This window comes from Macrosteles quadrilineatus, unplaced genomic scaffold (assembly GCF_028750875.1).
Source record: "Macrosteles quadrilineatus isolate MER2022 unplaced genomic scaffold, UCM_ALF_1.0 Scaffold_432__1_contigs__length_69167, whole genome shotgun sequence".
NCBI classification, from domain to species: Eukaryota; Metazoa; Arthropoda; class Insecta; order Hemiptera; family Cicadellidae; genus Macrosteles; species Macrosteles quadrilineatus.
In genome coordinates this window covers 37,487-59,047 of record NW_026543025.1, presented here as the reverse complement: position 1 = coordinate 59,047, position 21,561 = coordinate 37,487, and the positions used below count along the sequence as shown (strand labels likewise).

The 21,561-nt window shown below is 34.6% G+C and overlaps 2 protein-coding genes across 2 annotated transcripts; both read left to right on the top strand.

Annotated features, from left to right (window-relative positions):
• Positions 1-2,306: 2,306 nt before the first annotated feature.
• LOC128982518 (cysteine-rich with EGF-like domain protein 2) lies at positions 2,307-3,721 on the top strand. The gene has a single exon (XM_054401478.1). It carries the CDS (start codon positions 2,510-2,512, stop codon positions 3,668-3,670), a length of 1,161 nt encoding a protein of 386 aa, XP_054257453.1. The 5' UTR covers positions 2,307-2,509; the 3' UTR covers positions 3,671-3,721.
• A 286-nt stretch (positions 3,722-4,007) lies between these two features.
• LOC128982517 (uncharacterized) lies at positions 4,008-21,336 on the top strand. The gene is made up of 10 exons (XM_054401476.1): positions 4,008-4,400; positions 10,154-10,266; positions 11,193-11,427; positions 12,625-12,835; positions 13,625-13,849; positions 16,226-16,510; positions 17,297-17,553; positions 19,497-19,734; positions 20,617-20,810; positions 21,180-21,336. The coding sequence occupies exons 1-10, from the start codon at positions 4,197-4,199 to the stop codon at positions 21,291-21,293; spliced, it is 2,076 nt and encodes a 691-aa protein (XP_054257451.1). The 5' UTR covers positions 4,008-4,196; the 3' UTR covers positions 21,294-21,336.
• The last annotated feature ends 225 nt before the right edge of the window (positions 21,337-21,561 follow it).

The following is a 21,561-nucleotide window of genomic DNA, read 5'->3' as shown; positions in this document are numbered from 1 at the left end:
ACTCTGAGATTAAAGTCAGAATTCAACTAGTGGGCGATCCCCTCTGAGATTAAAGTCAGAATTTTACAAGTGGGCGTTCCTCTCTGTGAAAGGAGTTAGAATTCTGAGATTTAAGTCAGAATTGAATTGTGGGCGTTCATCTCTGAGATTAACGTAAGAATTGGACTTAACTCTATCTAGTCTCTACTACTCTACTCTTCTCACGGGCACGGCCACCTTTAACTCCAGGCCGCGGCCTGGTAAAATTGGCAACGTTGCAAGTAGAAGAACACAGTAGAATAGACAACAGAAATGAAATTTATATTATTTCTTTTGTCTAAGATAGTAGGGATGATAGCATCGATATGCTGATAATATCGTTGCAATAAGAGAGGAACGCCCACAGTTCAATTCTGACTTAAGAGTTTAACGCCCACTAGTTATGTTCTAACTTTTTTCTCAGAGAGGAACGCCCAAAATTCAATTCTGACTTTAATCTCAGAATTCTAACTCCTTTCACAGAGAGGAACGCCCACTTGTTAAATTCTGACTTTAATATCAGAGGGGAACGCCCACTAGTTTAATTCTGACTTTAATCTCAGAGTGGAACGCCCACTTGTTATATTCTGACTTTAAACTCAGAATTCTAAGTTTTAACTCGGAGATTAAGACAAAGTTTTTTTAACAGTTGGTGGCCCTTCAGCGCCGTCGTATAATCAAGTGCTTCCATTTGTTACTGAAGAAGTTACGAGCTGCAGTGCTGCAGTAAAAAATACATCTCCAAGCTCCGAACCATTTGGCCCTCAACCTCCTAGACAACAGTCAACATGTCTACAGACATAAAAGAGAAAATGTTTTAGACCTTCCGACTCGATTTGTACAGCAGCTCTGAAATTTCTTTTCTTTGCTTTTTTTGTTAGTGCTAAAGCTATTTAGCTGCTAATTCATGTTTTCCAATTTTTATTTACTTATAGTTTAATGTAAAATACTGTCGATTGTAAATAAAACTTTGTTAAAAAAATTGCTTTTTTGTAAACAATATTTTTTTGTTTTTCCGTTTCGTTAAACAAATAAATTAGTTGGTTTTCGAACGCGAGAGAAGGCTACATAAAGTTGTCCATGTGAGAGACATGGATTGTTTTGTCTAATTCACACACTTGCAGTGATTGTCCTGTCCTTGAGATTTTGCTTATATATAGTTATTGCTACCGCGAGCATTGAGTAGTATTTCCAAAATTGTAATTCACACAAACCTTCCCGGGGGCTGTATCAACTTCTCGAAGTTTCATTACGATTGGATGGCCGAGTTGGTAACGCATAAAAGGACGGTAAAAAGTTTCATTACGATTGGATGGCCGAGTTGGTAACGCATAAAAGGACGGTAAAAAGTTTCATTACGATTGGATGGCCGAGTTGGTAACGCATAAAAGGACAAACAAACAAAAAATTGATTCTTGTATAGGAAGAGAAGAGAAGAAATTTACATCCGTGAAAGCAATATCTCAGATTAATTGATTTAAATCCAATTTTGACTGAACTTGGCTGGAAAATGTTTGACAGCTTAACACTTCTCATTTTAGTTCGCGAACCAGCAAGATCGGGTTATGGGGCTTTTAAATTTTCAAAATTTGCTTTTTCACATTTCCCCCTCCGAAACATGAAAATACTCAACTTGCATTACAGCCATCATGTGGAGCTTAAGAATAGTTTTGTATATTGAAGCGTTGCTGTACAATAAAATATCACGTACAAAATATATAAAAAAACCGGTATACTTTTAAAATTCACAAAATGATATTCTTATGTAGGAAAAGAAAACTACAATAGTTTCCTTGTTTAAGGACATATTTTTTGGTTAAATTTGGCAAAATTATTTAGTTTATTCTAAACCTATACCATTTTATAAAAAAAGTCTTTCCTTCCCTGTTTCAGCAAACCTAAATACTTGTCAAATCTAGCACTTTTTAAATGGAGATTAAATATGACTTGCTTATGGAAATATTTTAGTTGAATAAAATCCAATTGAAATTCACTTGAGCAGGTTCGATGCAGCGGGGTTAGGCTATTTAAATTAAATTATAGTAGTAAAAGATTAATTAAATAAATACATTAGCCACATTTTATAAAAATATATCTATAAACTTTTCTTTTCCTCCATAAAATATAATATACCATACTTTTGTTTTACCATCTCTCTTTTGCATAGCACTTTGTGGAGCAGAAAGTTGCTGCTAGGTACTGCATTTTATTGATCCACCCCATTAATCAGGGGGTGGTGCTGGGACTCTGGGGGTAGTAGTGGAACCAGCTCAATGCTTCAATGTGTTTGTTAACCTAACATTATTACAGTGCTTCGGTGTTCACATTTCAATTTGTGCTTCTTGTACTCATTAAGTAAATTTTATGTGGAAAGTAATGCTACTTCATGTATCAACAGGCCTAGTCAATAACCATTACTCAGGATTATATAATATCATATTAGTATAATATTTAATATTTACCTCCATACAGAGGCTTAATTACTTGCCTTATGGATAATTCATTTAATAAGCTAAAATTTCCTAAAATGAACATATTTATGACTGCTTTACTGCTAGCTAATATTAGTCCTTTGGTAGTTTTAGAAAATATTGAAGATACAAATTATAAAAGGCAAATAAAAAATACTCCCATTAAAAGTTCAAAGCTTCCAGCCTGTCAGGCATGTAAGATGTTGGTTGAATCTTTCCTATTACAAATCAAAGCTATGTCAGGTACATTTTCTAGTACTGATAGCAAACAAGTTGAAAATTCGGATGTCAAGATTTTGGAAGACATTTTCAAGAAATTGTGCCACAGTGACAGTTCTACAGATCATTGCTACTCATTGGTTGACAAAAGTAAAGAAGACTTGAAGAACTGGTGGACTATTGATAGGAAAACTAATCCTGACCTCTTACACTACCTGTGTGTTATAAAGCTCCACTTTTGCTGCCCAAGTGGGCACTATGGCCCTAAATGCTATCCGTGTCCCGGTTTCCCTGATAGAATCTGCAATAGTAATGGGAAATGTAAGGGAGATGGCACACGTAAAGGCAACGGTGAATGTTCCTGTGACGTTGGATACTCCGGCAAGACGTGCAACGAATGTGCTGATTCATATTACATTTCATATAAAGACAACGAAAAAATGCTTTGTAGTAGATGCCATTCTGCATGTGATGGTAATTGTTCTAGAGCTGGGACTAGAGGGTGCATGGCATGCAGGGATGGTTGGAGAATGGATAAAACACGAGGGTGCGTTGATGTCAACGAGTGTTTTTCAAAGAGATTGCCATGTAAAAGAAGCGAGTTTTGTATCAACAACGAGGGATCATTCTCGTGCATGGCATGTGACCCTTCTTGTGATACTTGCACAGGAGATGGCCCCGATATGTGTGAAAAATGTGCTGCAGGGTTTGTTCTTAAAGATAACATATGCATAAATGAAAAAGACTATGTATCATATTCGGATGTCACACGATATATTACGTACGTGGGGCTCTGTTTTGCCACCTACATAGTATTTCAGAATAATCCATTGATAGCTAGTGCTATTGGACTGTGTGTAGCAATTTATGTCACTGTGTCAGAATACTTATTAGGAACGCTCACAGCTGCATCATTTACAAGATTATTAGAGAGACTTGACCATTTATGGAGAGATGTTTAAGATTAATAATGTGGATCATAGTGATAAATAAATGCACATAACCATTAGATAATTAAAAGCAATTCAACTGCTCAAGTACGTATATTTCAAATACACCTATATAAACCTTTCTAGTTCCTTGGTAGATAGACAATAATGTTATTTTTAACATTAATAATATGATACAACAATTAGTAAAAAAAACTGTTCAGCTACATAGCAGTTTATTTCTATGGCAACATGAACATTTTCCCGCCAAAAAGTTCACTACCTTTTACCTTGAATGCTTACTGATTGTTTTGTTTTAAGCTAGCAAAAAAGTAAATTAACAATGCGTCGTCTGCTCTCAGTGCTCTGCTCTGTTTGCTTGCTTGAGCGTCTCGGTTTAAAGAATAGTATTTTTTATCATCGAGTGTAAATTAGCCTAATAATTTGTATTTTCCATAATGATTATTTATCTCAATCTACTGTGATCATACTTAAAATAGTATTTTTGTGAGGTATCACACTCGAAGTACCTAGCCTATCTAATAGTAGAACAAATTTTATGATGGATGAGAATAAGCACTTAGTGCTAATTATAAGTAATCCTAATTTAAAAACGCCACAAGGAGTTAAAGTTTTTACAGTTAGTAGTAAAAGTTTTATTTTCATATGGCAAGACAGTAAAATTTTCGTTCATGAAAAATCAGTTGTGGGAAATAGTAAAGAACTTGATCTAACCACAATAAGTGTTAGTTCAAGGATAAAGGTAAGAGGATTAATAAGTTTATAGGATAGGCCTCTACTATAAGTGTTTTTTGTAATAAATGAGTATTTTTAGCAAGCTTTGAATTTGAAGATGATCATCATACCCAAGCAGTCAAGTACCCAAGACTTAACTTAATTCACATGGAGTTTCTGGTCTTATTTTTATAGTTATCTGAGACACATAAAAATAACCAAGCTTTTAAGCTCACGGCTTGAGTTGATTCATTTTGACAACAGATACTGATACGGAAGTCAACCCGGGGGGCCATGTCCCGATTTTTCCCTCACCCTGATGAATGCTGTCCTCATTTTAGCCATGTAGGACTACATTACATCATTTAAACATGTTTTTAAACATAAGGGCTAGGCCTAACTGAAATAATAATGGCCATCATTTCAATACTGTAAACTTTTCTAGGTCTATATAAGTTAGGTACACATTTCAGCAGCTAAGAAATTGTTTACTGGGGTTGACTTCCGTATCTGTTGTCAAAAACATCCGAATGAAAATATAGATCGATATATCGAATAATTTTACATTAAGTTGTTTTTGACAACAGATACGGAAGTGTGCCCGCCCCCCCTCCCCCCGGATTAACATAGGCTTAAATGCGGGCATAAGGAACCGAAATCGGGACTGTCCCGGCAGAATCGGGACGGGTGGCAACCCTGACATACATAGCCTGTGTCCATGCACCTCATGGATAGAACGTCTGTTCAAACACATCCGCATAGGGCCTCAGCCTATTAAGTTTTTATCAAAATCCATTGTTGTCCCTAACTGTAAACCCTTTGAGCTCACAAAGCTGATATACTGGACACAAGAGTAACTTAACTTAACTTCCACCCTAACTCTCTAAACCTAAGTTACCGTAAGCAAGTTTAATTCAACAAAAATGGCTGAAAGCTATGTTTACACCAGACAAGCATTGCAACCTGAGAGTTAAGTTTAGAACTACTACGCTTGGGCTTTGGGTTGTCCAGTGTTCCATAGTGCAGTAAACCTTTAGGCCTAGGCCTGATTGAGAGCAGAGCAATTTAAGGTGTGGTCTGACCAGGAGGGAGACAGCACGAATGACAATATATATTAGCCTACATACCCTATGTGGGACTCTGTTTTACAGCACTGTAGAATGAGGGTTTCCTCTCCTGGTCAGTCTGATATACAACTCATGAGAAGTTCACTTCTCTGTGACAAAGCTTGGTGGGGAGGGATCCATTAAAAAAAAGGTGGTTAGCCAGGTGGTTTGATTACTTACCCCCAATAATTTGAAAGCTGATAGTTTAACCCTGAGTAAATTTTGATGTAGGCTACCGGTACGGTAGGCCTATATGGATCCTAGACTCTGGGTGGTGTTGCCATCTCACATTATTCATAATTACTGAAAACTGGACGAGTTGTACTTTATCTTTGAGTTTTTAATAGACTCTTACTTTCTCCCTCTGTACACAGCATAGGCTATGGAGAAAGTAGCCTAATATTTTTGCAGTACAACCCCATTGGAAACAAAATAAATAAATAAATTGGAACTATTGTGATTTTCCAAATAAAATACCATTGTTCATCCCACCAAGTTTTTTGTTTTAATCAGCTGCTTTTTTACGATAGAGGGAAATGCTTTATCCACCATCAGGGTCTAAAGATTTTTTTTAGTCTGGTGTGTGGGACTCTCGCCCACTAAAATCTATCGATCCAGGCAATGGAAATCCTCTCGGAAACGCTATTTGCAATAGGCCTACTTCAAGAGGGTGCCTTCGTACGCCAGAGATAGCATTTCAGCCACAATGATCCACCAGGACCAGCTGCACTGGTGAATGCCAGCGTTTTACCAATCAGTTCTCTCCTTCTGCGGCAAACCAGCCACCCGCACAGACTGATAGCCCCAACAGTAATAAGGTGTGTTTTTTGATGAAATGGTTAGCCCAGTATGAAATAAATCAAGCTGCCAAATTTGATCAAAATCCTACTAATATTATAAATGAGAAAGTTTGGATGTATGGATGTATGGATGTATGGATGTATGGATGTATGTTTGTGACAAGTGAACGCGAAAAATACTGGTCGGATTGGGCTGAAATTTGGCATGATGATAGCTCACATTCCCGATTAACATATAGGCATATTCTTATTTCAAAAATCCTTTCGGGCTCCGCCCTAGTGGCTCTGGAGTTTCCCATGTTAACCTTATGAGAAATGAAATTATTGAATCTTAACAGCTGTTTCAATTAAACAAGTTGGTTCTGTTCTGTGATGTTCAATAGCATTAAAGTTACAAAAATTACCAACAGGGTGCAGCACTATTATTTCTTTTACATTTATGACAACAGCTAATTTGCAACCAAAAGGTGAGTGAGCGTAGCGAACGAACTTCAACCTGGAGGCGAGTTAGCGTAGAGAACGAGCTAACCTGAAGGCAAGTGAGCGCAGCGAACGAGCTCCAACCTAAAGGTGAGTGAGCGTAGCGAACGAGCTCCAACCTAAAGGTGAAAGAGCGTAGCGAACAAACTTCAACCAGGACGTGATTAAGCCATGCGAACGAGATAATCTTGAAAATTAAGAAGTTAAACGGGGCAAAGCCCGCGGGTTACAGCTAGTCATCCATAAAGAAGCAAACTACAGCAGTTAGGGTAACTTATTCTCCATAAGAAAAACCATTGGAATTACAAATTGAATTTTTATTGCATTTTTCTGTAACCATTATCATTACAAAAACACTTCAAAATACTGTTATAATTTTTTCTTAATTCTATGTGTTGAGGACCATGATAAATAATAAAAATCAGTTTTTAGCCCATAAAACCTCCCATTAAAAACTTGTTCCTAAAATCCCATCATGCTGGTTCACGAGCCCTTAAAATAAACATAGGTTTACATGTTGTACAAATTTCATCAAAATTGGATGCGGTTTTGGTTATTCTTTCTATAGTTCCATTAGTCCATAATACAGGTATATCAATTGAGATGGGTACGCCACCTAGGTGCGTATTTTAACCCAAATATGGGTGAAGGATGACGTGTAGAATGAAGTGAGGTGCCTCGTATAGCTTTGATTTTATTTTTTTATATTTATTAGCCAAGATTATTTATTCAAAACCCAATGAGAGATAACAGCTGGGTCCAGTCTAAACCATAAAAAACTATTCATTTTTATTTGGTTTAGAGGTATAAATATGCTTATTTTAATGAATTTGATCCTACTTCAATATTACGTGTGTTTGTTTGGGGTTCAATAGGCCTAATGCAGTAATGCATTCAGTTCACCACTGGTGGGACTGGGCTGAAATTTGGCATGATAATAGCTCATATTCCCGATTAACATAAAGGCCTATTCTTATCTCAAAAATCCTTTTGGGCTCCGCCCCAGTGGCTCTGTAGTTTATCATGTTAACCTTATGAGTTTTTATATTTAAATGGAACTAAAGGTTAAATAACTTCTTGATCAGCTTTGTACGTGTTATTAAATTTATGGAAAGTAAATAAAGAGACGTCTTATAACACTTAAAACATATATTTACGCTTACACTATTACTCACAAGACGGTAAATATACAAAACAGATGGTAAGTGGTGATCGATTTTGATTGGACACTCCCAAATGACATGTCGCCTATTGGGTCTGATGATGATTGGAGTGTCCAATCAAAATCAATCACCACTTACCATTTTTTTTTGTATATTTACCGTACCGTCTTGTGAATAACAGTGTAAGCGTAAATATATGTTTTAAGTGTTATAAGACGTCTCATTTATTTACTTTCCGTAACTAAAGGTTGTCCAGTGGTCGAAAACTCAACAAAAAAATATATCTGAAAGCACAAAAATATATCTCAAATAACACTTATATGATATATTTACACTTAGATAATGTTTGCTCGCAAGACGGTAAATACATATAAAAGATGGTGAGTGGTGATTAATAATGTGCTTATTTTTGAGCCTATTTTAATTTATAAAGTGATTCTGCTCATCTACAGGAAAAATCTTTCTAATAGCATGCATAGATTTTCCCTGTGATGCACACAAGCTGAGAAAAAAGGTTTTAAGGAAATATGCGCCTATTAATATTATATGGACTAGATAGTATTATTAAGGTTGTACAGTGGTCGAAAACTCAACCAATCTTTTATATATTCAACTAATATAATGGTTTAATTACCTTCAGTCTCCAGTTCAAAGTAAGTCGATTGCGACCTAGGTTTCAGCACGACGTTGTGCTATCATCAGGCTTCCAGTCGAAAATGTTCAGTCCATTGGACGTCGTTTAGTAAGAACTATGTACAGTTCACAAGACACAAACACATACACATTTCGAACACATCTTATGATGTCAAAACTATTATATATTCTCCCCACGCTGTAAAGAAAACATGTGATTAGAATTTCTTTAATTTGTTTTGATTTTCTGTTTATATTTTGTAGTTATTTTGTCACCAGTATCGCAGCCCATAAGGCCCATTTTAATTTTTTTTAATTTAAAAGGATTTTTTTCTTATTTTTGAGCTTATTTTAATTTACGACTGGGATTCTGCACACCTACAGGAAAATATCTTTCCAACAGTATACGCAGATTTTCCCTGTGATGCACACGAGCTGAGAAAAAAGGTTTAAAGAAACATGCTTGGAGCCTATCTTCTTATAAAATTTGAATACCACGATACCACTCACTGATCACTGTATCTCAAAAACTACTAACCGTAAGAAGATGCAAGATTTTTATGTTACTTAGTGTTTCTATAAGATACATACAACTTTAAAATAAAGTTATGGGTTATTTGACAATACTATTCGAAAATTAGGTTTAAGCATGCAAACGCATGTGAATGGGGATACAGCGGGAATTGTTTTCTGGCAAAAAAACATTATGCAGGTGATTTCAGAGTAAGCAGTCCGAACCTCCTGGTAGACGGAGCATACAGTTAATGTTGTGAATTAATTAAGGTCGATTCACACACATAAGTTACGACACGTCACAGTCCAGTCACTTCAGGCACGTCACAGTTAACAAAAATATTCTGTAATGGTTTTTCTATTGGACTAGCTACACCCATCCGTTGCAGTTCACTCAGTCGTTCTGCCGGCGTCCATCAGTCAATTTCAGATTTCTTTTCACCGATATTTTTGGATTGTTCGGATGCCAGAACTGACATGTTTGAGGTTAGAAAATAGTACTTTTTAGCGAATTTCCCATATAGGGAATAAGCTATTACTGTGTAAGATCTAGACCCGGAACCGATTTACTTTTTCGTTTTGAGGTCCCTAGAGGCCAAAAACGCCATCCGTTCAAATTCATATAAGGTAATATAATATATATATAATATGTGTCCGTTAGCACAATAACTTGATGAAAAATGATCGGATTTTGATGAAATTTGGTAAAAACGTGTAAACCTACATTTGTTCAAACGAGTTCACGAACCAGCATGATCGGACTACGGGAACAGGTGTTAATGGGTTTTAAGGGGTAAAAATTGGTTTTTCCTATTTTTTACCCTTAAAACATAAAACTTAGCTAATTCTTACCAAACCATTTTGTAGAGCTTAAAAAAACAAATAATTTTGTGTATTGAAGCGTTACTAGCACTTAATGGTTGTGGAGAAAATTCCAAAAAATATTGTACATTTAAAATTTCCATGTTATTCTTATGGAGAATAAGTAAACTGTTGTAGTTTGCTTATTTATGAAAATATTTGAACACTCTTTCTGACTATCTCCCAATGTGGAATGATAATTAATTTTTTGTACTAAACTTTTAGGAGGTGAATCTAAGGAATCGTGTTATGGATATTTTTCAGACAAATGATTCTATATTTGCATTGGATGATAATGGAAATATTTATTCTCTTCGCACAACAACCATAAATCCAGCGTAAGTAATTCGCCTGTAACGCTTTACAGTATATAATGTATAGTAGAGGTGTCGTAATCAATAACTACCGTACAACGGTTTTTAATAATAGCTGCTGTACCTGTGCTTTGCAACAGGAAAATGTACTATACTGCCAAATCCAAAAACTTGTTATCAAATTTATAAAAGAAAAACCAAGAAATTTATACAAAAAAGTATCACCTACATTATGTAATTGTCCTCCCTGTTTACATTTAGACATACATTACGTGACTTAGACACTTTAATAAATCGAAAGCAGAGGCTGGGTCGATACAGCAACGGTTACAGAATCTTTTTCCTATAGGGAAGTAGTTATTTCCGTAGGTGGCACGGTAAGACTAGGCTCGGGACCGATTTACTTTTTAATTTTGATCTCCCCAGAGGTAAAAAAGTCGGGACCACGAGAGTCTGTAGTTGGCGGCAGTCAATCACAAGACAAGGCTAGCGCGACGTTGCCATATCGCCCGTAGACGACACTAATTAAAATACTATAAACAATATTTTCAAATCAGCTGGTATTATTAGATTTGGCAACACCGCACTGTCCTCAATGGCTCCTTTGAAGTCACGTGGTAAATAGACTCCTCCCTCAACTGCAGACTCTCGTGGTCCCGACATTAATTAATAATTGTTCATACCATTACAAAAAATGTCTCATAAACCATTGGCAATATAAAGGACATACATTTGAATTCGGACAACTGATGGTATACATACCCCACATAAAGTGTAGAAAAGAAACAAAATTCTACTTGCTGTAAAACGTATAAAAATATATTAATGTAAACCCAAACAAAATCTTAGCTTGATTTTCTTCAGCTCCATAAAGATGACAAATATTCAAGGGATAGTATTTATTCTCTGATACAACTACTGTAAATGGTAAATTAAATTAATATTTTTAGAAACTTGATGGAAGTTGAAGATTTGTTCAGTTCCCCAGTAATTAGTGAAACACTTGAATGGACAGAAAAAATAATTACAAAAGTCAACGAATGTGACAAAGTGGAAGCCGTCTGCCATTTAACCGCAAGTTTGGCATTGCTCACAGTAAAAGGTGGATTATGGAATGTATGTGTTTACTCTTTGCCAGAGTACAATTCAAATTGTGTTCTGAATCTGAACAAATTTAACTCAAAGGTAAGAACTTTTAAAATTTTTTTTGTTTATCAGGTATTAATTAAGAGTAGTAAAAATGTAAATACAGAACACGATTCCTACTTGGCTGGATTGTCGATTTCCCGTAATGTTGCAATCAGCTATTACAATGGAGACTAATTGGGGCCAACTAGAATTGTAGTACAGTAGTGAAGTAAAGAACGCTAAGTAACGGCGCTGGTGTGAGATTTGAACTAGCGGTACATTCCTGTCAAGGGAAACATTAACATTATGGGATTATTATCGATGATTTCTTTTCGATATATATCTATATTTTTGTTTTCCTTTACGATCCATATTCCATCTGTTTTAATATCTTAAAACGCATATAAATTACAGACAGACAGAGAAACAGACATAGCAAATATGTCTAAGTTATACTTGGTTCAATAACCGAGTTATTGAGTTAAAGCTCGTATTAGAGAATAGGATTAAGAACTAATCTTGTTCAGGCAAAAACAATTATCCTATATATTGGATTAAGAAAAGAAACTATTCTAAACTAACCTAACATAACTAACCAAACTTGCTGTAGGCTAAGTTACCCTTTCAAAATTCCGTTTGATAACAGAAAAGGCATATGAGGAATAGGCTATCAAACGGAATTTTGAAATGTTACAGCAAGTTTGGTTCATTTAGAACAGTTTCATTTCAATAAAATATTTTTTTTGTTGATACAAAACAATATTTATTTATTGTAGTTGTCAGCTGATAAGTTTCAATTTGTTGATATCAATATATCGAATAAAAAATAGAAAATATCGATATATCGAAAAGAAATCATTGATAATAATGAATGTTCCCTTTAACAGGAAAGTACCAAACTAGCTTGCTTGGGCATGACTAAGACTTTTGGAGTCCTTAATTTACAAACAACCCTTATAAAAGACAAAGGGACAGCCTAACATACCATACAATCATACAATTAGCTCTTCCGCCATTGAGCTTTCTCCTGGTTACTCTAAGATAGATTAATACAGTAAGCACTGCCAACATTAAATATCAAGCAAGCCTTAAAGTCTTTAAAACCTGATGATTGAACTTTTCTGTCATAAAATGGAATTACAAGTTGAAGGACTTTGAAAATTAGTTGTAAAATAGTTTTAAGAAAGCTCTATAAATATCTAGCTAACTTTTAATTGGTGATATGCAAGTATAACCGTTTGCTGTTTTTTTTAGGCTTCAGTTTTGTCCAGTTGTGTGATATCACTCATGACTCCAAAGCTCAAGCAGAATTTCAAAGAACACCTGGAACCTTTTGATGAAGAAATAATTGTTATTGGCCTAAAATCTGGCTTATTGATTTGGTTTTGCGTGAAAAGTCCTGTAAAAGGTCCTTTTGTTATGTTTAACACATATCAGGATATACAAAATATGCATTGGATCAAAGGTGGGTTTGAAATGGCACAGTCGATAGAAATTAAAGTTATTTACGTACACCTTAAATACTAGCACTTTGAGGGAATGTAGTATATGCTCATAGTAAAATACTCCTGTCGCAGCAAACCTGCAGACTAAGCAAATTTCAATTTGCCTGGTTGGATTTTCAATTAAATCTATTTAAAGGTATCTAGATTTGCTACTACAGGGAGGGTAATACATGTTTTTTAAGTAAAATATTAATAGCTTAGGATAAAATAAATAAATTTGCCAATTTTGATCAATCAAAATATATCCACAAGAATAACATAGGAATATAAAATTTACAATTTTAGAATTTTCAACAATTGTACAAAAACACTTTGATATACCAAATTATTTGATTTTATGAGCTCTTCAAAATGGTCTAGAGAGAAATTGGGAAATGTTTAACACGTTGGGTGCGTCCGTTCCCGATCGGGTACGGGGCTCGGCCCCTGTTCTGTGCATCCGTACCCGATAGCGTGTAGTGTGTGACTTGCATTTTGTTGTGGTGTAGGTTGGTTGTAAATTTCCTTGTAAAACACCCGCGACCATACAAAGGAAGGTATTTTAAGCCTTTTTTATTTATTCATACAAAGAAAGGTCAATGACAATAAGATTCTTGATCCTTAAATAACTGATTGCAAACCATAGTCTCTTTTATGTTAGATCAAATATCACAATATTTAATTTGATAAAGAAATGTTTTGAATATATTTTTGTTAAATTTTATTTACTTACTAAATATCAAACAACATTGATATACATTTTTTCCCAGATCCAAACAGTGGACTCTATGTGTGCCTATTGGTACTTCTGAGTTCAGGACAAGCGATTGCATTTGGAGGAGAAAAACATTCAATGCTGTGTTTACCAGACTCTGTAGAATCTTCTAGCAGTTTAAAAAATTCTATCATATCTTCAAATTTTGTTGATTGTTATGCAAGTGAATTACAAATGGGAGAAAATGTTAGTGCGAACAGTGTGCTATTACCAGTGAAAGGTTAGTACTCTTTTGAGATGGGAGAATGGAAATTTATTCACACCTTGAAGTTCAGTAAAAGAAGGAGTTGGAGTAGCTCTGAAATGTCTATGTGTTGTGTGTTTATTCATATATCTATATTACTTAGTAAGGTAAACCTTGTTAAACCTGTCCATTACAAAATACTTGAAAACCCCTTGGCCTAAAGCCATTTTTACCAAATACTTCATAACTTAACATGTTAAGTTAGAGATGTCTGATAATATATTTTTTAAGAACTGTTCAGTTTGTATATTTTTCGCTTTTAAGTCCAAGAATGATTTGATGCAGCTGGAAGTTTATCCCAATTGATACTTTAAGCTGGCCTTAATAGCTGATTGTAGATCGAGGCAGTAGATTTTGTTCTTGGGCTTGAGATTGTGTTGACTGAACTGAGGATTATAACAGATAGAGAAAGAGCCCATGACTGCCAGACCTTTGTTATTTTATAAAAGCTGAAAGTTTCTCAGCAAATTCTCCCAATTCAGAATTCATTGTCCTACTTCTGGATATTGCTTTATATTAATTAAATTATTATTGTTACCTTACAATATCCGTTTAGTGTTGGTAGATAAACAACTACATGTTTCGTGGCGACTGCCACATCCTCAGGTTATCCTCTTCTCAGATTCGTCATCAATTCAGTTAAGAATGATCGGCGACTATGAAATTTGTATCTTGGTTACTTTGGCAACAAAAAGGTACGGTAACAAAGGTCTGAAATTTACAAATAATCTTCGTTATAGTATAAGGCTTGGTTTTTTCATACTTTCTTCAGAGGAATGTTAGAAATAATTTCCTCTATTGCCAGACACTTTGTGTGGTTTAAACCCTCTGCCAGACACCCTTAAAACTTAGGTATGAGGAAGATTAATTTTCGTCATTTTATAAAAGCTGAAATTGATATATGTTACTTGGGGGGCTATCAAAAGACGTTTTCTCAAAAGCCAGACACTTTCGTTGGTTATTTTATCTTGCCAGACTCTTTAAAGTATGCCGTGATAAGCTTAACCTTTACCTGCAAACAGTAGATTCAGTTCCAGTTTGCCTTTGCCAAATGTAAATGGTGAAATTACTACTTTCTTCTTCACAATCTGTTTTTATAATAAATCATATGTTTTAATGTAAACATATGTTATATTTGCATTTAATTGTTTATTCCTGCAGTGTTTTGAAGTCATCGTTTGTAACTATTGTACCTACTACCTATTATATTACTACAGACTTTTAAATTGTCTGGCAAGATAAAATAACCAATGAAACAGTCTGGCTGTTGAGGAAATGTTTCTCCATAGCTTCCCAAGTAACATATATCAAATTCAGCTTTTAAACTATGATGTAAATTAACGCAATTACGATTAGAAATAAGTAGTGATTTCACCGTTTACATTTGGCACAGAAACCTGTTCTATACTGGAACTGAAGTCACTGTTTGTATGTAGCAGTTGAGCCCACAACTACCTATTATATTTCAGCAGACTTTTAACGTGTCTGGACAGATGAAATAACCAACAAAAGTGTCTGGCTCTTGAGGAAATGTCTCTTCATAGCTTCCCAAGTAACATACATCAAATTCAGCTTTTATACTATGATGTAAATTAATGCAATTACAATTGGAAATAAGTTGTGATATCACCTTTTACATTTGGCACAGAAACCTGTTCTATACTGGAACTGAAGTAACTGTTTGTAACTGCTGTACCTATTATATTACTACAGACTTGTAAATTGTCTGGCAAGATAAAATAACCCACTAAAGTGTCTGGCTGTTGAGGAAATGTCTCTCCATAGCTTCCCAAGTAACATATATCAAATTCAGCTTTCATACTATGATGTAAAACGCAATTACGATTAGAAATAAGTTGTGATTTCACCGTCTGTGCCAAACTGGAACTGAATTCACTGTTAGCAGGTAACGGTTAAGCTTATCACGGCAGACTTTAAAGTGTCTGGCTAGATGAAGTAACCAACGAAAGTGTCTGGCTCTTGAGAAAACGTCTTTTGATAGCTCCCCAAGTAACATATATCCAACTGAACAGTACAGTACGAGACATACAAGTTGTGACTTGTTTGTTATGAAGATTAATGTTTATTTCATCAGTCTTGAATTGGTGGTTTCGTGAACAAAAAACAGATTTAAAAAAAGAGTTTATTGTATATATAAATAATTGCACTGTGTTGAAAGAAAACTAGATACCAGTTTTGTAGCAAAGATTGCAATTTCTATACTTTGTTTGGCTACTCTTAACACCAGAGTATATGAACGCAGACACAATCAACAGTGGAATGTTTTATTATAATTATTGATTATTTTACCACACCAATTTTTTTTTCATGTCTACAATACTTCCTTTCCAGGTGTATGCACTATGACAAGTGATCCGGATTCAGATGTGATAATAGCAGTAACAAATCACGGATCTGTCTACAGCTTCGACCCGACTGTAAAACCTCCGGAAAAATCCACATTCTTTACCCTTCCAGACCAGAGTTTGCTTGATAATATGTTCATGCAATCTCAAATCTTGGATAATCTCAACAAACAACTGGACAATGAGGGAAACATCCTCAAAGCTGTATCGGCTACGATAGCAGCAAACTCTTGCCAAAACTTATTTGAATTGAGTGTTAAAGTGAATTCAGGTGATTGTTTCACATTGGTAAAACATTGTATTATTAACATAAATGACAGATTATTATTTTCCAAATACCGTACTTAAGTTATATGCTAGAAGCAATATCAGTGTGTTAGTAAGTCATTCTTCACAGAATTTTGATGTTTTAGTTTCAACATTTTGATTTGTTTAATTGCAATGTAAATGACACATGATTTTTATTTGATGAAGGTTCGACTCATATAAAAGCCGTTTGATGTTTAAAAGACTGTACCATGGTACAATTTTAAGCAAAATTAAGAAAATACTTCATGGATCTTTATTTGTTAAGGTTTGTTAAAGGTTTCACTGTAAGAATAGATTTCAATCTAAAGAAAAGCATGTAGGTTGTGTCATAAATAGGAGCATTTTATTCTACTCACTAATGCTCATTTTAGTTCAAATTTAATAATAAAATAGTTTAATTATCTGAATTTTAATATCTAACCTCCCTGTGAATTTTGATGATTATAAAAAAATCAGTGTTTGGAAAGTTACTTTTAAAAAGTTGCTTGCTTGATGTCACATATTCATTTCATGTTTGCTACCTTTTACCCTTTTGAGTTCCTTGGATTTTTAATTGTTACTATGATTTTAGCACATAGACTTAATATTTTACAATACATGATTATTTATTTATTTCTATATTTTTTACTGTGCAATTAGTTATCAAAACAACGAAGGAAATTGTATTAGGCAGATACAGTCAATGTTAGTACAGTATTCGAACATAGGCCCTAATTGAAATTTTGAGACTAATTTTGTTTGTTTTCAGATTTAGATTTTACTGTAAGAGCCAAGCTTGTGAAGAGCAAAGTCGTATTTCAAAGTAATCTTTGGTCGGTTTGTGTTGAAACCATTAGAGACAGAGGGAGAAAGACATTGTTTGATAATATGGAACATAACCTTAGTATTAACAGTGATTTAGTTGTGAATGTAAATTGCTCATTGGAAGTGGAAGACGTTGTATCTGTTGAACTAGTGTACTTCATAGATAAGAAACTACCCATATTAATAGTTCCAGTAGGCAAGGTCAGTACACTATTTAGGTAGACTATCAGTTATGTATAATTGAACCATTTAACCAAATAGTAATTTGTTTTGTTTATATAAATAAATAAATAAAATCCTATATGAAATAGTAAGTAGTTACATTTCAAGAGTTTTGACTGGAAATATAACATATATTTAAAATATCGTATAAAACGATTTAAAAAAATCATAGTTTTTAGTTTTAGAACTATTCCATTATTCTTATCTTCAAAATCAAAAATAATTTTCCTCTACAAGCCTCAAGCTGAAAAATAGTTTTTACTGCCTGTTATGTGAATATATAGATAATCTAATCATTATAGTTTTCTTACAGTTTATTTGGAATCCAATGAATAAAATGGTCCTAATATAGGGGTTATCCATCAGGGGGCAGAGCTCTAGGGGTTTAAAGATCACAAAAAAGTTAGAAACTTTATAACCATTGGAATCCCTCTGTTTCAAACATAAGCTTAAGCTTTGTCTTTTGCTATTATTTTTTGTAAAGAATAAACCTGAATATACCTGAATTATTGGGTATAAAAATCGGTACCCAAAAATCTTGGTAGTATGACAATAGATACGAATCGTTCTGAAAGAAATGTTTCTTGTTTTTAGTTATCACTAGCTGTACCCGCGGGCTTTGCCCCGCTTAACTTCATAAGTATTCGCATGGCTCAATCACGTCCTGGTTGAAGTTCGTTCGCTACGCTCACTCACCTTTGGGTTGGAGCTCGTTCGCTGCGCTCACTTGCCTTCAGGTTAGCTCGTTCGCTACGCTCACTTGCCTTCAGGTTAGCTCGTTCACTACGCTAACTCGCCTCCAGGTTGAAGTTCATTTGCTATGCTCACTCACCTTTTGGTTGCAAATTAGCTGTTGTCATAAATGTAAAAGAAATAATAGTGCTGCACCCTGTTGGTAATCCTTGTAACTTTAATGCTATTGAACATCATACAACAGAACCAACTTGTTTAATTGAAACAGCTTTTAAGATTCATTAATTCTATTTCTCATAAGGTTAACATGGGAAACTCCAGAGCCACTGGGGCGGAGCCGATTGGACGGATCACAAAATTGATGGTGTATAAACCTATTCCATGAAATTCTACACGTATGTACCAAGTTTTGTGGCAATCGGTTCAGCGGTGTCCGAGTTTATCACTGAAACACACACACACATATATATATATATATACACACAAACATCCTCTTTTATACTTATAGATAAATTAATTGTTCGAAATAGGGTTACTTTAGTATTATCCTGAGGCTGCCCTTAAAGAGCGCATTGCAGCGGATATGTTAGGTTGGGTTATCATAAATATATTTGTAGGACTTTTCTCGTTTCATTATGAATCAAACAATACCAGACAAGTCATACTTTAGCTTGCCAAATCCCCTCCAAGTAGGCCAAGGTGAGGTCGTTGACCGGAGTGTGTGCATCACCTGTCACCGCCTCTGTATCTTGTGTGGTAGTAGTAGAGGCGCTGTTACATTCAACACAATCCTCGCCGACATCGCTACCTTCTGGAAGGCAGAACTCAAAGGCCGCTGATTATCACGTTACCACGTTTATCATCTTTCCATTTAACCCAACCTAGCATAACTGTCGCAGCACGCTGTGTAAAGGTGGCCTCCGGATGAAACCAAAGTACCGAAATAGGACAATTTTCATAATAGTGGGACTCTTATGTACAAAAAACAATAGGCCTATCGTTCTTGCCCCTAAAGATTGGATGGACAACTGGAAATAGATGAATCTTTTTTCATCTGTAACATGAAGCAATACCCCTTCAAGGTATATCAATTATCAGTTATTTAAGATGGGGATGCCACAATGAGCTAATGTATGGTATTTTGAGTGCTCACATTATCCCTGAAAAAATTTCTGTCATTAGTATTGCTTAATTACATTCTGTTACAGTAAGTAAAACATTTGTTCCAGGTCACAATCGATGCGTGCCACCTGATGTGTTCCCAACTCATGATTCAAAGTACAGCTAAAACCAAAGAAACCTTATCAAATATACTAGCTGATGAAAATAAGATGCCACAACAGACATTGAGGGATTGTAAACTGACAGTAAAAGTTCCTGATAGTTATTTGTTGAATACGTTTTTCAAAACAATTCTTTCTCAGAGTCAACATAGGTTTATGGCTGAGGAGTGGGATAAAATTTCAAGTAAGTGTTTTTTGAGCCTTGCGTCAAAACGTTTTAATGGACAATTTTATACCAAAGAAATTATCAAAAATGATACTAAAAACAAAATTGTTTAGTATTACTTTGGTTATTTATTATAATTTGTATCCTCAATCAGCAGGCTTAGCTGGCAGAAATATGTTGAATGGATTGAAATAACACTAAAAAGAGAATGATGTACAGTAACATACATTTTTCCTCTGTGCGTTTGTCCCTAATATCAACCACTGTATTGCTGGGTAGGAGAGACTCCCGTCGCAAGTAGGCGTTAAATTCCTCAACTCTCCCAAAATTGAATACAAGTTACAAATATGTCAGTGATGTTTTGACGAAGCTTTTATGATTGTTGTATGTGAGCTGTTTTGTCCATTAAGTGATTTATTACTGAACAGGATTTGGATAGTTTGTTGTTAAGTTTGAGTAAGCTGTAATTTCAAAACTTTAGTCTGTTAACCGAAGTAAATGACAAAATATCATGACTACTCATTATTTATGATATGCGCAATATTGTTATTTAAAAAAATGCAAATGATGACAATAATTCCATTAACACAGTTGTGTATTACATTGTTTTTGTGTTTTTGTATTATCTATTCTATTCCATGTTGGATTAACCGTACGTGGTCTCCCAAATCCCAACTACCACGGATAATCAAGGTTCTAGTGTAATAAGGCCACAAAAAATTAAAGAACAATGTTCAGCAGTCATTAAATTTTTTTGGACTTTTAACACCATATGCTACTTAACTTTCCCTGTTCTAACAAGCAAGAATGCTTAAAAAAACGGTTTTTAAATTATTTTAGTATTTTTTCTATATGACTTAAAATGTGCAGCAATATTAACAATAACAATCATTATTTCAGATGGAAAAAAATTTAATGTATCTGCTTGTATATGTGGTGTTCCTGTGCTACTGAAATTAGAAGTGGAATCTAGAGAACTTATAATATCTTCAAGTTGTACCAAACTGTGCCATCAGATAAAAAAAGCTGTAATTGCAAGATTCAAAACGGAAGTAAACAACCACATTCCTGAAAGTTTAACTCTGGATTTACAGGTTAGCAAAATGTTTGTAACCAGTGCTCGATTTGTAAAAAATGAGGTGACAGAACTGTAACCTATTTTAAATCAGATCTGTACCTATTTATGCCAATCGTATTTTTATCTTCCCGAAAGAGAGGTACTTGATCTAAGTTTGGCCGTGTTCGCCCGCAAATCAAGCACTGTTTCTAACTATGCAAAACAATCAAAATAAATTAAGTGAAAAAGTGGGGGAATTTCCTTTTAATGGATTGATTGTGCATTCATCAGTTTTTTATGTCCATCAGGAACAAAAATTCAGAGGCCACTTCTTCTTTATTACTATAGGTACTAAATAGATGGATACCAATACTCATTGATTCTTATAAAAGTGTTATTATTACAGGCTCTTTTTCAAACCTTTGAAATAGAAAGTTTGAAAGAAAACCCGAATATTGAAGCTTTGGATTCACTAAGGAAGAATGTCAGAACATCAACTTCTGCACTGTTTTCTGCATGATTACAACAATTCAATGGTTGATGGATTAAAATGTTAATCTTTATAATAAGGTTGTTAATTTTATTTGCCTGATATTCATGTGGGATAAAACAGGGTTTTCATGGCCTATTGAGCAGGGTTTTTGTTTTATTTGTGTGGAATGACTGAATTAGACTTAATATATTTTTTAACTCTTCTCCAACATTTTTATTTGGTATAGCTTACACCATTTTGTTTTGAAAGACTATTTATAAAACACTCTAAAATAGTTGTATTTCATGTATGAACT

Coding starts and splice junctions, on each gene's coding strand:
- LOC128982518 (XM_054401478.1), top strand. CDS start 2,510: ATGGATAATTCATTTAATAAGCTAAAATTTCCTAAAATGAACATATTT.
- LOC128982517 (XM_054401476.1), top strand. CDS start 4,197: ATGATGGATGAGAATAAGCACTTAGTGCTAATTATAAGTAATCCTAAT. Junction 16,511..17,296: donor GAGTGTTAAAGTGAATTCAG/GTGATTGTTTCA, acceptor GTTTGTTTTCAG/ATTTAGATTTTACTGTAAGA. Junction 20,811..21,179: donor GTTTAACTCTGGATTTACAG/GTTAGCAAAATG, acceptor TTATTATTACAG/GCTCTTTTTCAAACCTTTGA.